General features: G+C 45.0%; 1 protein-coding gene across 1 annotated transcript in view; it reads right to left on the bottom strand.

Moving 5' to 3' along the window:
• LOC121286111 (serine/threonine-protein kinase 33-like) overlaps nt 1-4,541 on the bottom strand; it is a 48,367-nt gene extending 43,826 nt beyond the window's left edge. The window contains exons 1-2 of the mRNA XM_041203101.1: nt 4,421-4,541; nt 4,077-4,207 (exon numbers count right to left, since the gene is read on the bottom strand). Of these exons, the coding sequence (XP_041059035.1) occupies nt 4,077-4,207; nt 4,421-4,541 (252 nt within the window). The remainder of the gene's footprint in view (nt 1-4,076; nt 4,208-4,420) is intronic.
• Between the last annotated feature and the right edge of the window lie 8,208 nt (nt 4,542-12,749).

Here is a 12,749-nt window from a genome sequence, read left to right as displayed (position 1 = left end):
ATTACTCCCACAGTGGCGAAACTGTATGTGAGATAATGGCCAAAGCAACCACAATAAACTGATGCACAGACTCCCCTCCCCCAATTCACAGGTAAGCAAACAATCCTGAGAGAACTTCGAGCTGAGTGATCACTATACCCAACAGTAGAAAGTGGCAGGAAATCAACAGAAGATTCTATGAAGATGAGAAATGAGCAAAGCCAAGTGTAGTTTTCATTCACCAGGCAAGGGTGATGGATCAGAGGAGGTCAAAGTGTTGACACTACCCAAAGAAGCTGTTGCTTGGATTGTTTGGCTGGGAAAGTCTGGAAGGGTGACATGTATTGAGATGAGTACATTTGTCAGTAACAACACTAAATTGCCTTTCTTTTATCTTTGCTTTCCCATATTACTATCTGATAGGAAGTATATCCTGTAACAGAGTTGGCCTTCTTTATGGATAGTACCACAGGTACCAGAGCAATACTTTGAATTCATACTGTTTATGCACAGTAACATTTTATTTAGCCTCTATTGCCATCCCAAAACAACCTGTGCATTGAGACTCTAAAACACAGTTGTATCAGACACCACAGGCTGAATTTTTAGGCTTGCCAGGGGCAGGAACAAAGGCAGACTGGTCCAAAAATATAACTGTACTGTCTAGTACGCTGGTTTCTTGACGCCATTTCCGGTGTGGCCATTTTTGTGGAAGTGGGTTCTAAAGGCCGATTATGCTCATTAATAGCCTAACTAAGGCCAGTTAAAACAGGTTGGGATTTTCCAATTGTAGCTTCCTACACTGGCAGAGTTAGTTTAGGTGCCTGAAGGCTGGCCTTTGGCAGAAGGCCAGAGGGCCAGTGCTCCAGGCAGGCCTAGCGGTCCTCCCTGCTGCCTGAGTGCTAGAGAAGCCCTCCCAGAATGCCCGCATGGTGACTGTGTCTATTTTTCTAACTTCCTGTACTGTTCTGTCCTGCTAGTAGCTACTCTTACCGGGAGATCTGCTGTCATGGTACATCCTGCTCATCATCTTGCACATCCTCTGCAGCTCATCTACAGCCACTCTGCGACATCTGTCATCCAACTACACCTAGGCTGACCCCTCTTTCTTCTGACCTCCACTTTGTCCTCTAGAAGAGTTCTCTGTAACTTTTCAGCTCTGATCAAATGGCTGAAATACTGACACTTTCTTTTCTGATGTCACTTTTTATTGTTATTTTTGTTGTCATAATTTCAAACACCTCTTCATTTATCTTATGGGCCAGAATTTTACACAGTAGTAGCAGGCACATAGCCGACCCAAAAAAAATGTTAAACCTCGTGAGGTTGGGTGCACTGTGTGATATTTCCACTGGCAAACACATGCGGGACTCAGAAGTGCTGCTGCTGATTATTAATCAGCCTCTTAAGACAATTGAAAGTACAATTGAAGCCAATTTTACGTTGCTCGTGCAATTTTGCGTTCATCGCACAGACAAAATGGGAAGGCAGCCAACTCGTTTATTCACTTTTCTCGTCTCAGGGAAGGATGAAAGGGGAGCTAAGCATTGGCTGTGTGGGTTGTTAGGAGTTCAGGTGAGAGTTTGCTGCTGCTTGTTGCTGAGAGTTCAGACCTTTTCCTGTGGTTTCTTCTGAAGTTTTTGCTTTGTTAGTTAGTTTTGAGGGCTCTTTAGTTCTGTCAGCTCTCTTGGAGCATTTCTGCCGAGTGCAGCCTTCAGTGCACGAGGCACCTGCATCTCAGCAGATGGGGATTGTGTTTTCCATGGGGGGTGGCACCTCCTTCCCCTCTCTTCTGCCTCAGAGAAGGGAGAGGAGGCCAGTTGTCTACAGGCAGCATTGCAAGGAGAGACCTGTGGGAGGCAAGGCACAGGCACAGGAGATGCAGGGCCAGCAGGGAATGCAAGGCAAGAGGGACCGCAGAAGACACCACATTCCTGAAGCCAGATTCTACAGGCAGTGATCCAGCTACCTCAACATGCCTGAGGTCCAGTGCTGTAGGAGACTCCACCACTCTGGAGGCACCATGACATAAATATTCCAGATGATTGGCCCAGAGATTGCTTCCAACTGTGTGGGTGGGCACCCAATGCCAGTGGCTCTGAATGTCACAATAGCCCTTAATTTTTTGCATCCGGATCTTTTCAGGAGTCAATAGGGGATCTGTGTGGAGTGTCTCAATCAGCTGTCCACAGTTGCATCAAGCTCATCACTTATGCTTTGTTCAGATGGGTCCTCACATTCATTCATTTCTGTATGGACAAGGACAGCCAGGCTGAGCGAGCCAGAGGCTTCACAACAATTGCTGGGTTCCCCTGCATGCAGGGTGCCATTGACTGCACTCATGTGGCCATCAAGGTGCCAGTGGGTCAGCCGGGTGCCTTTGTGAATCGAAAGGGTTACTCCTCCATGAACGTGCAGATAGTTTGTAACCACAAGACCCATATTCTGCAAGTCTGTGCAAGGTACCCTGGCAGCTCCCATGATGCATACACCCTGCAATACTCCCAGGTGCCCAGGCTGTTTGTGGTTCAGGCTCAGCTGGATGATTGGCTGTCGGGTGACAGAGAATATCCCTTGAAAAGGTGCCTCATGACACCACTCCAGCACCCAAAGACAGAGACAGAAGAGAGGTACAACAGGAGTCATTCCACCACAAGGGCGATGGTTGAGAGGACCATTGGGCTGCTGAAGATAAGGTCCCTCTGTCTGGACCTATCCGAGGTGCACTGCAATATCCTCCAGAGAGCGTGTCACTTATCGTTGTTGTATGTTGTGCTCTGCACAATCTGGCACTGACAAGGGGGGGACCCACTGGAGGATGAGGATGAGGATGAGCGAGGCAGCTCCACAGTCCTCAGAGGAAGACTCTACCAATGGATCTGATGAGGAGACCGGGAAGGCACAGAGTGAGGACATGGAGGCAGACTTGAGGAACCTTCAAGGAGGCAGGGACACCAGGAAGGCCTTGAATCATTGCACCTTCAGCTAGGCTGCCAAGACACAGCTTCACACTCATGGCAAGGGTGCCACCGCCTTCACACACGTTTCTGAGGAGGCAAGCCCTTGACCGCAATGTTGCCTCAAAACCTCTGTAATAAAGTTTGTTGCCCTCACCATCTATCATAAGGCACTGCTGAGGCCCGCACCTGTGGGAAAAATGAAGGACACTCAGGGCATTGAAAGAAAATCTAGATTGATCTCTTTGCCAGAGTTGCAAATGAGGAACATAACAAAATATGGTTGCTGCTGTCATACAAAAGCAGTACATAACACGGATGAAATGAAAGAATGTCACCTGTGATAACCCCACCTGTGCTCACGGTGCCTTAAACTTATTCTTGCAAATGATACATCCTGGTGCCCCCGCCCCATCACTGCCAATGGCACTGGGGGCAGATTGTTGGCTTTTCTCTTGTGTTGGCCCTGATGACCTTGGCGTCATCCTGATGAGCCTGCGAGGGTACGGCCAGCAACAATGCTGGGCACTCATCAGTCATTGTGGCCTTTAAAAATGCCATGGTCACTGGCAGAGGGGCGGAGGAGCTGCTGTCCTTGTAAAGAGCACTGTGAGAGGAACCCAAAGACAACAGGCAGTTCATTCACCAGTGTGAGGCATGTCCGTACCTCCCTGCTCACCATTGATGGACGGGCATCTAGCAAAGAGACCTGCTAAGGTCACTGCCAGTGTGTGTACTTGCAGGTCAAAGCGCGACCCAGGAAATCGCTGATCCTGTTCCTGGAACAGCCTCTCCATGAGAGTCACCACTCTCTCAATGGAGGAGGTTGTGCACTTGGAGCTCAGAGTCAATGCAGTGCTCAAGCTCCTGATGGACTCCTCCATGATAGAGACAATGGCACTCAAACCCTCAAGGATCTCTGCCAGATCTTCTCACGCATCACACTGGACATCCAGCATCTGCCGCCTGATGGACAAATCCAAAGGCTTATCATCTGCCGCCAACTCAGCATCGTCCTGATCTCCAGCAGTCCTTCAACAGCTGGCACCCTGGGCACTCTCTGCCTCCGCCAGCTCCTCGTGGGTGTGAAGTGCCGTCCCCACAGTGCACAGCCATCTGAGCCGATGAACTGCAGTCTACCGACATCCTTGTATCTGAGCTGGTGCCTGGCAATGAGAAAGGGTGTGACGCAGGTGGCTCTGTGTGTGGCTCCTCCTCTGGTCTCAACTGAGGGTCTTCGCGATCCCGGGTGCCTCTGGAGGATGGTGCAACTGAGGGTGGAAGACAATGTGTCAGTGGTAACAATCATCACATATTGAATGTGCATGCTAGTGGCCTGGCAAGACTATGGACAGCAGCTTCATGGAGCCATCGTCAATGCTGGATCACTGGGGACTCTTGATTAGAAGTTATTTTTTGAGATGAGGGGACCCTACATTGTTTGCAGTCTTTGCCTGTCCCACATCTGTCCACTGGGATCTTACCTTCCTCTGTGATGCCTGCTTCTCCGCGACCTGATGACCTTGGTGCACACTTTCTCTCGATTTCTAGGGCGTCCATCTCACATTTGCTCAGGATGAGCAGGTTGGCCACCGCACCATCCATTCTTATGCGCTCACCGGTATTGTGGCTTCTATTCTGTAGGACAAAGGTTCATTCATTTGACCACCCTCTACCTGCAACACCATACCATGTTGGCCCCCGCTTCCCCACCCCCCCATACCAGGAAGCAGGTTGAAGTGCCCATCATATTCACACACCTGAGCCTTATATACACCCAGGGCTACTGGTCTGATCTCCCAGCTTTAGCAGACACAGGTAGATGAGCCTCCTGTTACTCTGAATCTTACAGCCCTGAACACCACAAAGGATGGTCACCCTTCAAGACTTCTCCACACAGTACCATGCTAAATTGGTACTCACCCTTGCCAAGCACAGAAGATCATTAAAACTTTTTTGGCACTGAATCCAGATGTGGTGCACCACATCATGCCTGCTGACCTGGGACGGCACCTCTGCCCAGGCCTTCTTCATTTGTTTGGGTGGCCTCCTCTTGCCATCCCACAGTATCACGATGTCGTGCCTCGCACTCTGCCTCCATGAGAGTGCTCAGGCACTTGTCTGAGAAGCAGGGGGCAGAGTGCCCACCTGCATTGCTCTCCTGCCTGGCCTGCTGAGCAGGTGCTGATGCCATAACTTTAGTTCATATTTGGACAGCTCCCTGTGCCTCCTCTGGAACTCCTGGCAGCCTTCAGGATGCTGCCTCAGCCACTTTAAACCCCCTTGTCGGGTTCCCATTGGGCCAGGCACCCACCACACTCCCGTCCCTGCCGGCAGCCTTTCACCAATGTGGGGGCGCATTTCATGCTAGCTGGCCCTTAAATGGGCAGCCAGCATGAAATTGCATTGCTTCAATGTACATGGGCAGAAGCGGAAATCCGGGCAGGTTCCAGCACCCTCCCCCACTGAACCACCACCCCCCGACACCCCGACCTCGCATGCCCAAGAGGCGCAAAGTTCAGGCCATGGCCTGTAAATGGAATTTTTAGCATATGTCTTAGCGTCCACATTTCAAAAGCCTCTATGTTCTCCCACAGACCTTTATTTATCGTCCAGGTTTCTGAGGTAAACGGGGGAAGTGGATAGAATGTAGAATCATATGAGTTTATTCATCGTTACAAGCTTGGGTTTTCTTGTTGATAATACACCCTTCATTTTTTACTGAAAGATTTTTAAAAATTGGAATGAGGGCCTGTCCGTGCTGAAGTGCCCTTTCTCTTACCAAATATTCCAGCTTGCTGCTCCTTTCAAGCTGAAAGACATCTGGATTGGCCTTGGTAGCCATCTCACCACCCTTAATTGGACAGAAAGCTCTAACTATGCCAATTAAGGGGGCACCCCTCTTAAAAACCTAATGTGTGACTCTTATTCCTCCCAGGGTGGGCTCAGAGCTGGAAACTACCTCGTGCAAAGGCTCTAGAATCCCCACCCTCCCCAGCACCTACCCTCCCGTAGCAGCTGGCTTGCAGTGACCACTGAGAGGTTATAGATATCCTAGATCTAAAAGCCAAACAGAGAGAGTGTGCTGTAGAGTAAAGGGTTAACATCAGAAGCGTACATGATGCCGATGTAATAATGTCAGATCACATGACTGAGAAGCAAGAAAGATCTAGAAGGAGGAGAATCTCCAACCTCATGCACAGGTCCAAGTATGTTAATAGCCACTGTAAGTAAAGAGTGATGGTTCTAAGAAACAAAAGACTTTAGTGGCATATTTTGGGAAAGTAGACAATCCCCAAAACTTCCCGTCTAGACCTCAGGCACACAATAAAACATCCAGCCCTCAGAAGCAGGTGGCTTGTAGTGACCACAGAGAGGATGTAGATATCCTAGATCTAAATGTCAAAGAGTCTGTGTGCTGGATACAGGCAGAGTGAGCCTGCCTTCCTATTGAGGACACTGGAACACCAGTAACTTACATACATTGTTCTGATTTCCATGCACAATATGGTAAGGAGAGTTTGGAGAAATCCACCTCAGAAGACCTCCAGACCAGTACTTTAGAGATGAGGAGCTCCACATCTGGCATTCACAATGTGCCAAACTAATAGTTGTTTTATGTAGAAAGCTCCTTGAACTAGAGTTTACGCATCTGGATAGCACTCTATAAAAAAGACATGGGGCAGAATTTTTCATCCCATGGGCGGGCACGTGCCCGACCCAAACAGGAGTGAAATAGTGCACTCTCACGATCTTTCAGTCAGCAGGCACGAGCAAGAGGTGACAGTGTGCCCGCTGACAGTTAAGAGGCCTATTAAAGCCTTTACACAATTAACTAATTTGCATTTTTGCAGCTAGCTCAACCGCTCGGGTGGCAAGTGGGCAAATAGGCCAGGCAGCCCTTGAGTTTTTAATGAAACCTCATTCACAGGCAGGATGAAGTTTCCAACAATTACTAAAAAAAAATTAAACATTTTTAATATCACTTTTAACATGTCCCTCTTCATGTGACTGAATCACATGTTTACATCATTTGTAAAATGTTTACGTTTCATTTTACAACCCTTCAGCTCCCTTAGGCAGCTCTGAACCTTCAGGGAGCTGTCAGTGCACACTACCCAGTGCATGCGCAGACTTCAGTGCTCGCCCTCCTTCCATCCCCACCCCGGCAGTGCTGAGGATCTCATCACGTGTTTCACGCTGGCTGGCCGTTAGTTGGTCAGCCAGCGTGAAATCATGGGCAACAGTCCGTCTTGTGGCCATTCCCAGGCCCACTCGCCCGACAAGGGGAAAATCCTGCCCGTGCATACATTGGAGAAGTGTAAGGCAGAGCAATAGGATTGATCCCAAGTAGAAAAGAAATTATTTACAAGGAAAAATTTACAAACCTCAACCTCTACTCTCTAGAAGAAAAGTGAAGGAGCTCTCATCAACATATTCAAAATATTAAAAATATAGATGAAGTCAACCTGGAATCTTATTTAAAAGCAAGATCGAGCTCACATGAACCAAAGGAAATAGCTTTAAAGTGCAAGTAAATTTAGAATTGATATTAGGAATAACTTCTTTAAATCGATAATATGTCGGGCAGGCCAGTTAAGGGAATATATCAGAGATGTTCAAAATACGGTTGAATTATGAGATTGTGAGAGTCTGTACACTAGAAAGTGGAGTTTTAATAGATTTAATAGCCTTTGGTTTATCTTCGTCTGTCTTATTTCTTAAAACAAAGATTAATTTAAATAGAATGAGCTATCTTAGAAGACCTATGGTTATTTTAAGGTAGTCTTGGAGAGAGATTGGAGCGGTGATGTAGAACTTTGCTATTTCAGATACATATTTTTCTGCCTTCAGACAGCCATCAGGAGATACCTACCATTAAGTGGGACACCAGTGAGGCAAGATGTTAGAACCCATGCCAGGAGTCTGCCCTTTATATCATGAAGCCTTTATCATATTTCTTTCATCTAATTGAACATTGAAAGGATGGGCACTCTGCACAATTAACAATTTGAGATATTCTTAGCCTTAATACCCCACCATCCTCATGCATCCTTGATTGTGCATCATTTGCTGCAGAATGGAGCATTGATGGAGGGGAGGGGTTGCACTGCCACAGCTATGCACTCATTAAGAAAGACATACACGTGGACCACAAAATATCCACAAGTAGGTGTGCGCTCCATCCATGAAAGGTATGCAATAAATATTTTTAGCAACAGCTATCTCTACTGCCTTTATTATGTGCCTGTTTAATCAGGCATAAGGCATCAGAAAGTTTGTGTAGAAAGACCATTGCTTGTGGCTCTCACCTCTGAGTCAGTGGAGACTTGAACATGTAATCTAGGTCGAGGGAATACTCAATTGTCAGACAGGCAGTGTTCGATTATTCCTGATTTAGTTGTATTAAAACCTGCTTGATGGGCTGAATGACCTGCTCCAGTTCTCGTGAATGGTTGCTGGTTTAAGAAAAGTTAACTATGGCCAACCATGAGGGTTTACTAAAAAAGTTTATATAAGGATAGAGGAGCATTAGTAAGGTTATCGGAGTGATACCAGAACTGCAGGGTTATATCTATCCGGAAAAGATGAATAGGCTGGATCTTTTTCTTTTTTAAAGAGAAGACTGAGGTGTGACCTGATAGAGCTTTTTAAAATTATGGAAGGTTTTGATACAGTAGACAGAGAGACATTGTTTACACTAGAGCAAAACCAAAGGCCATCAATTTCAAATAGTCAACAAGAAATCAATTAGGAAATTTAAAAGAAGCAATTTTTTTTTACATAGTGTTGAGAGTATGAAACTTGCTACCATGGGGAATAGTTGGGGCTTATAGTGTGCATTTATTTAAGGAGAAGCTAGGTAAACATATGAATGCAAAGGCAATAGACAGTTCTGCTAATAGAGTTCGATGAGAAGAGGGCTCAAATGGAACATAACTGCCTATATGAACTGATTGGGCTGAATGACTTGTTTCCATGCTGCATGTTCTATGTAATTTTATGTAATGTTCCCTACAGATTCATAATATGTCTGACCTGGTAGCAGTCAGACCCTCATACAAATGTATTCCCTTTGTAAATGTATTCCATTTGTTATAGGAAAGTAACTAACTACATGATGATCAGATGTCCCCGAAGCTCGTGTGTGCTTCATTCCCTTTGAAAGAAAGATGGGAACCTCAGAAAATAAACTCCAAAGTCAGTGCTGCTGTGTTATGTCTGCATTTGACTTTGTACCTCTCAGTGCCAGTTCCGAACCGCATTTATCAGAGGCAAGACTTTTTTTATCCTTTCATGGCACATGGGTGTCGCTGGCAATGCCAGCATTTGTTGCTCATTCCTAATTGCCTTTGAACTGAGTGGCTTGCAAGCATATTTCAGAAGGCAGCTAGGAGTTGACCACATTGATATAGAGCTGGAGTCACATGTGAGCCAGACCGGATAAGATGGTCGATTTCCTTCCCTGAGGGACATTAGTGAACCAATGTTTTTTTTACAACAATCAATGATAGGTTCATGGTCACAATTACTGAGGCTAGCTTTAAAATTACAGATTTATTAATTGAGTTCAAATTCCATCCACTGCCTTGGTGGGATTTGAACTCTTAAGCCCAGAGTATTAGCCTGGTCCCCTGGATTGCTAGTCGAGTGACATTATCACTGTGGCACCATCTCCCCATAAAGGGCTGTAGGCCATTTGAGTGGGTAGAAACTGCATTGTAACCCTCTTAAATCAATCCCCATCTCCAGTTAATGGCCTGAATTGGTGTTTTTTTTACTGCATTTGCTAATTCATTTACATTAGGACCACAGTTAGAAACTTATAACTATCATCTCTGAGCGGATGAACGTGCCAAGCTATGCAACATAATAGCCCGGATGTCATTCTAGAAATTATTAAGTTCATGTCATGCAGAATTTCACTTGCAACGTTCCTTACTCCGATCTAAGAACAAAATGCACTAGTGTGACATCCTCATTTTCCCTATACCAACCACTTTCCTGGCATCTCCGAAAAAGATTATGAATTTCCTGATGAGCAGCTATTGTTCATGTTCCACAAAGACACATTGAAATTGTCTGAACTCATTATGCTTTGGACCCATACAATCAACAGAGAGTGGAACCTTCCAGATTGCCAGTCCAGACTTGATGTGCGTATATGCCCCAGGGAAGAAATTATTATTCCACAAAGTGGTGAAATTTAATAATTTCATGAATGTTAAATAAACATGCTTCATCCAGGACGATTGCCAGACACAGCATTTTGCTTGCTAATGCAATACTTGGAAGTAGAAACTGAGGAATCATTTCAGATGGAAGCAGGTCTTTATTTTATTTTTATCAAGATATATTTATCAAGAAATTATATTTAACCTGATTACAAGCTTCTCCTTCCAGAATAGTGTGATTTATAGTGAAGGGCAGCACTTTTACAAAGCTGAGCCGCCGGGGAGGTCTTATTACATAACTTCCTGCCTTCAATTGCCCCACCCCCAACAGTCCCGCCATTGGTCGTGACATACCACCTTCCCACACCAATTGGAAAACAAACAGACTCAATTACCTGATTGGATGATGCCTGACTGTCAACCATCCATCCTTTTCATCCCATCTCCAATATCTTATATCTCATAAATAAAAGTGTTCAAAGGAAATGAAAACAAATTCACACACTATTATTTTTCATGTCCCTATAATTTTACTCCTGGGTTGTTTGCAGCAGTGCCCTGGAGATAAATCTGTAATTCCTGGAGACTCTTAGACAATCTTGGCAGATTAACAAATGCACAACCTGTGCTTTTCCATTCAGTGGATTTTGTGACTTTCTAACATTAGGAGAACAGGGCCTAATTCAGATCATCAAGTCACAAAGTCACCCACAACTTGCCTTTAATAATGACATGCTAATTGTCTTTGATTAACTCAGGCATTTCTAAATGCTTACTAATTTTATCTTGAGTTAGGAATTCTATGAATTTTGTCTAGAACTGATGTTAGACTGACTGATCTATCATTTAGCCTGATTATCTCTTCCTGAGCAAGATGCGTTACATGAGCTATTCTCCAGTCGCATGACACAATATTTGAGAATTGATTAATTGAGGGACAGTCTCTGCTGTCGTCTTCTTTGGCCTCTTTGAACAGCCTTCAGGGCCTGGTGATTTATTCACCTTGTGTTCCATTAATTTGTTCAGGAGCAGTTCTGTTTCTACAGTTAGCACTAGCCGGCTGTTTAACAAAGTGCTTTCTGACCCCAGTGCTGAACTTGTCTTTTATCAGTTTATGTGTCACTTGTCATAAAAATATAAAAACACAGTAGCAGGAGTAGACCATATGGCACTCCAGCCTGTTGTGCCATTTAATATAACAATGACTGATCTTCTGTCTCAGCTCCACTTTTCTGTCCATTCCCTGTATCCCTTTATTCCTTGAAAAATCTAACTATCCCAACCTTAAAAATATTCAACGATGGAGCATCCACAACTCTCTGGGTTAGAAAATTCCAAAGATTCATAACCTTCTGAGTGAATTGAGAAATATCTCCTCATCTCAGTCCTAAATAGTTAACCCCTTATCCGGACACTGTGCTCCCTTGTTCTAGATTCCCCGACCAGGGGAAATCATGGTTTAACTTGAAATAATGATTAGCATTAACATTTTCTATTTCACTTTATTTTCCTCTACATACGACCCCCTCTCATTCAGATTCCCTTGAGCTAAATCTAAGTATTTCTCAGAACTTGCTTGCCTAGAATTTTTTAAAAATTCATTCATGGGATGTGGGCATTGCTGGCAAGGCCAACATTTATCACCCTTCCTTAATTGCCCTCGGGAAGAAGGTGGTGAGCCATCTTCTTGAACTGCTGCAGTCCATGTAGTGTAAGTACACCCACAGTGCTGTGAGGGAGGGAGTTCCAGCTAATGGCACACAATTTGCTGGATTGGGCATCTCACATTCGCCGTGATGGGGGCCCGTTACTTAGATTATTTTCCTTACTACTTAGCATGAAAGAAGATCTTGCACAGCATGTTGATTTTCGTGTGAGCTAATAGCAGCATGGTGAGGACAACAAGGCACCTGAGACCGTGATGGACAACGGGACCAACAGACTATCTCCTTGGCCAATGAGACTGAAGGATTGAGAAAGAAATGGAAGAATCACAGAGAAGGAAATGGGTCAATTATCATCAGATTAGGTACAGAAAGAGAAATAAAGGGAAAGGAACATTCTATGTTCGCAAGGCCAACAGCAAGCTTCTGCAATTCGCAACTCATGAGGTATCTCTTCCTTGCTTGATGATTTACACATTAATAATGGTAAGGTACCTTAAACTGCTATTATTTTCCCAGCAAATTCTGGGCCGTTGACACCTTATGCCAAAATCATTTTGTAACACCAGGGATAATTCATTCCAGCTGAGATCCCACACAGTGGGTGATGCCTTCTCTTCCCAGCAACTGAAGAAGAGCTTTATGAGATTACACTATCGAGAATCCTTACACAAAATGTTTGTCTCAGGTCTACAAAGCATGAAAAGGTGGCCCACAAACAATTGTGCTTACCCTGGGAATTTTGTTTCAGTTTGATGCTCTAATATTTGACATATCTATTGTAGAGGGGCAAATTTGATCAGGCCTTGTGAGATGGGAGTGTGGTTCAGATAATTGATGTCATGGAGTTATTGCCTTATCTCTGACTTGTGTTCTTAGCCAACAAGGCTCTGCTCTGGGAGACTGGCCTCTACCCATCATTTTTAAGCAGGCATCACAATGTATGGGAAATAAAGAGGCGGGAAGTTCAGTAA

The sequence above is a fragment of the Carcharodon carcharias genome, chromosome 13 (assembly GCF_017639515.1).
Source record: "Carcharodon carcharias isolate sCarCar2 chromosome 13, sCarCar2.pri, whole genome shotgun sequence".
Classification (NCBI taxonomy): domain Eukaryota; kingdom Metazoa; phylum Chordata; class Chondrichthyes; order Lamniformes; family Lamnidae; genus Carcharodon; species Carcharodon carcharias.
Note: the sequence above shows the minus strand (reverse complement) of the source record. Positions and strands in the feature narration are given on the sequence as shown.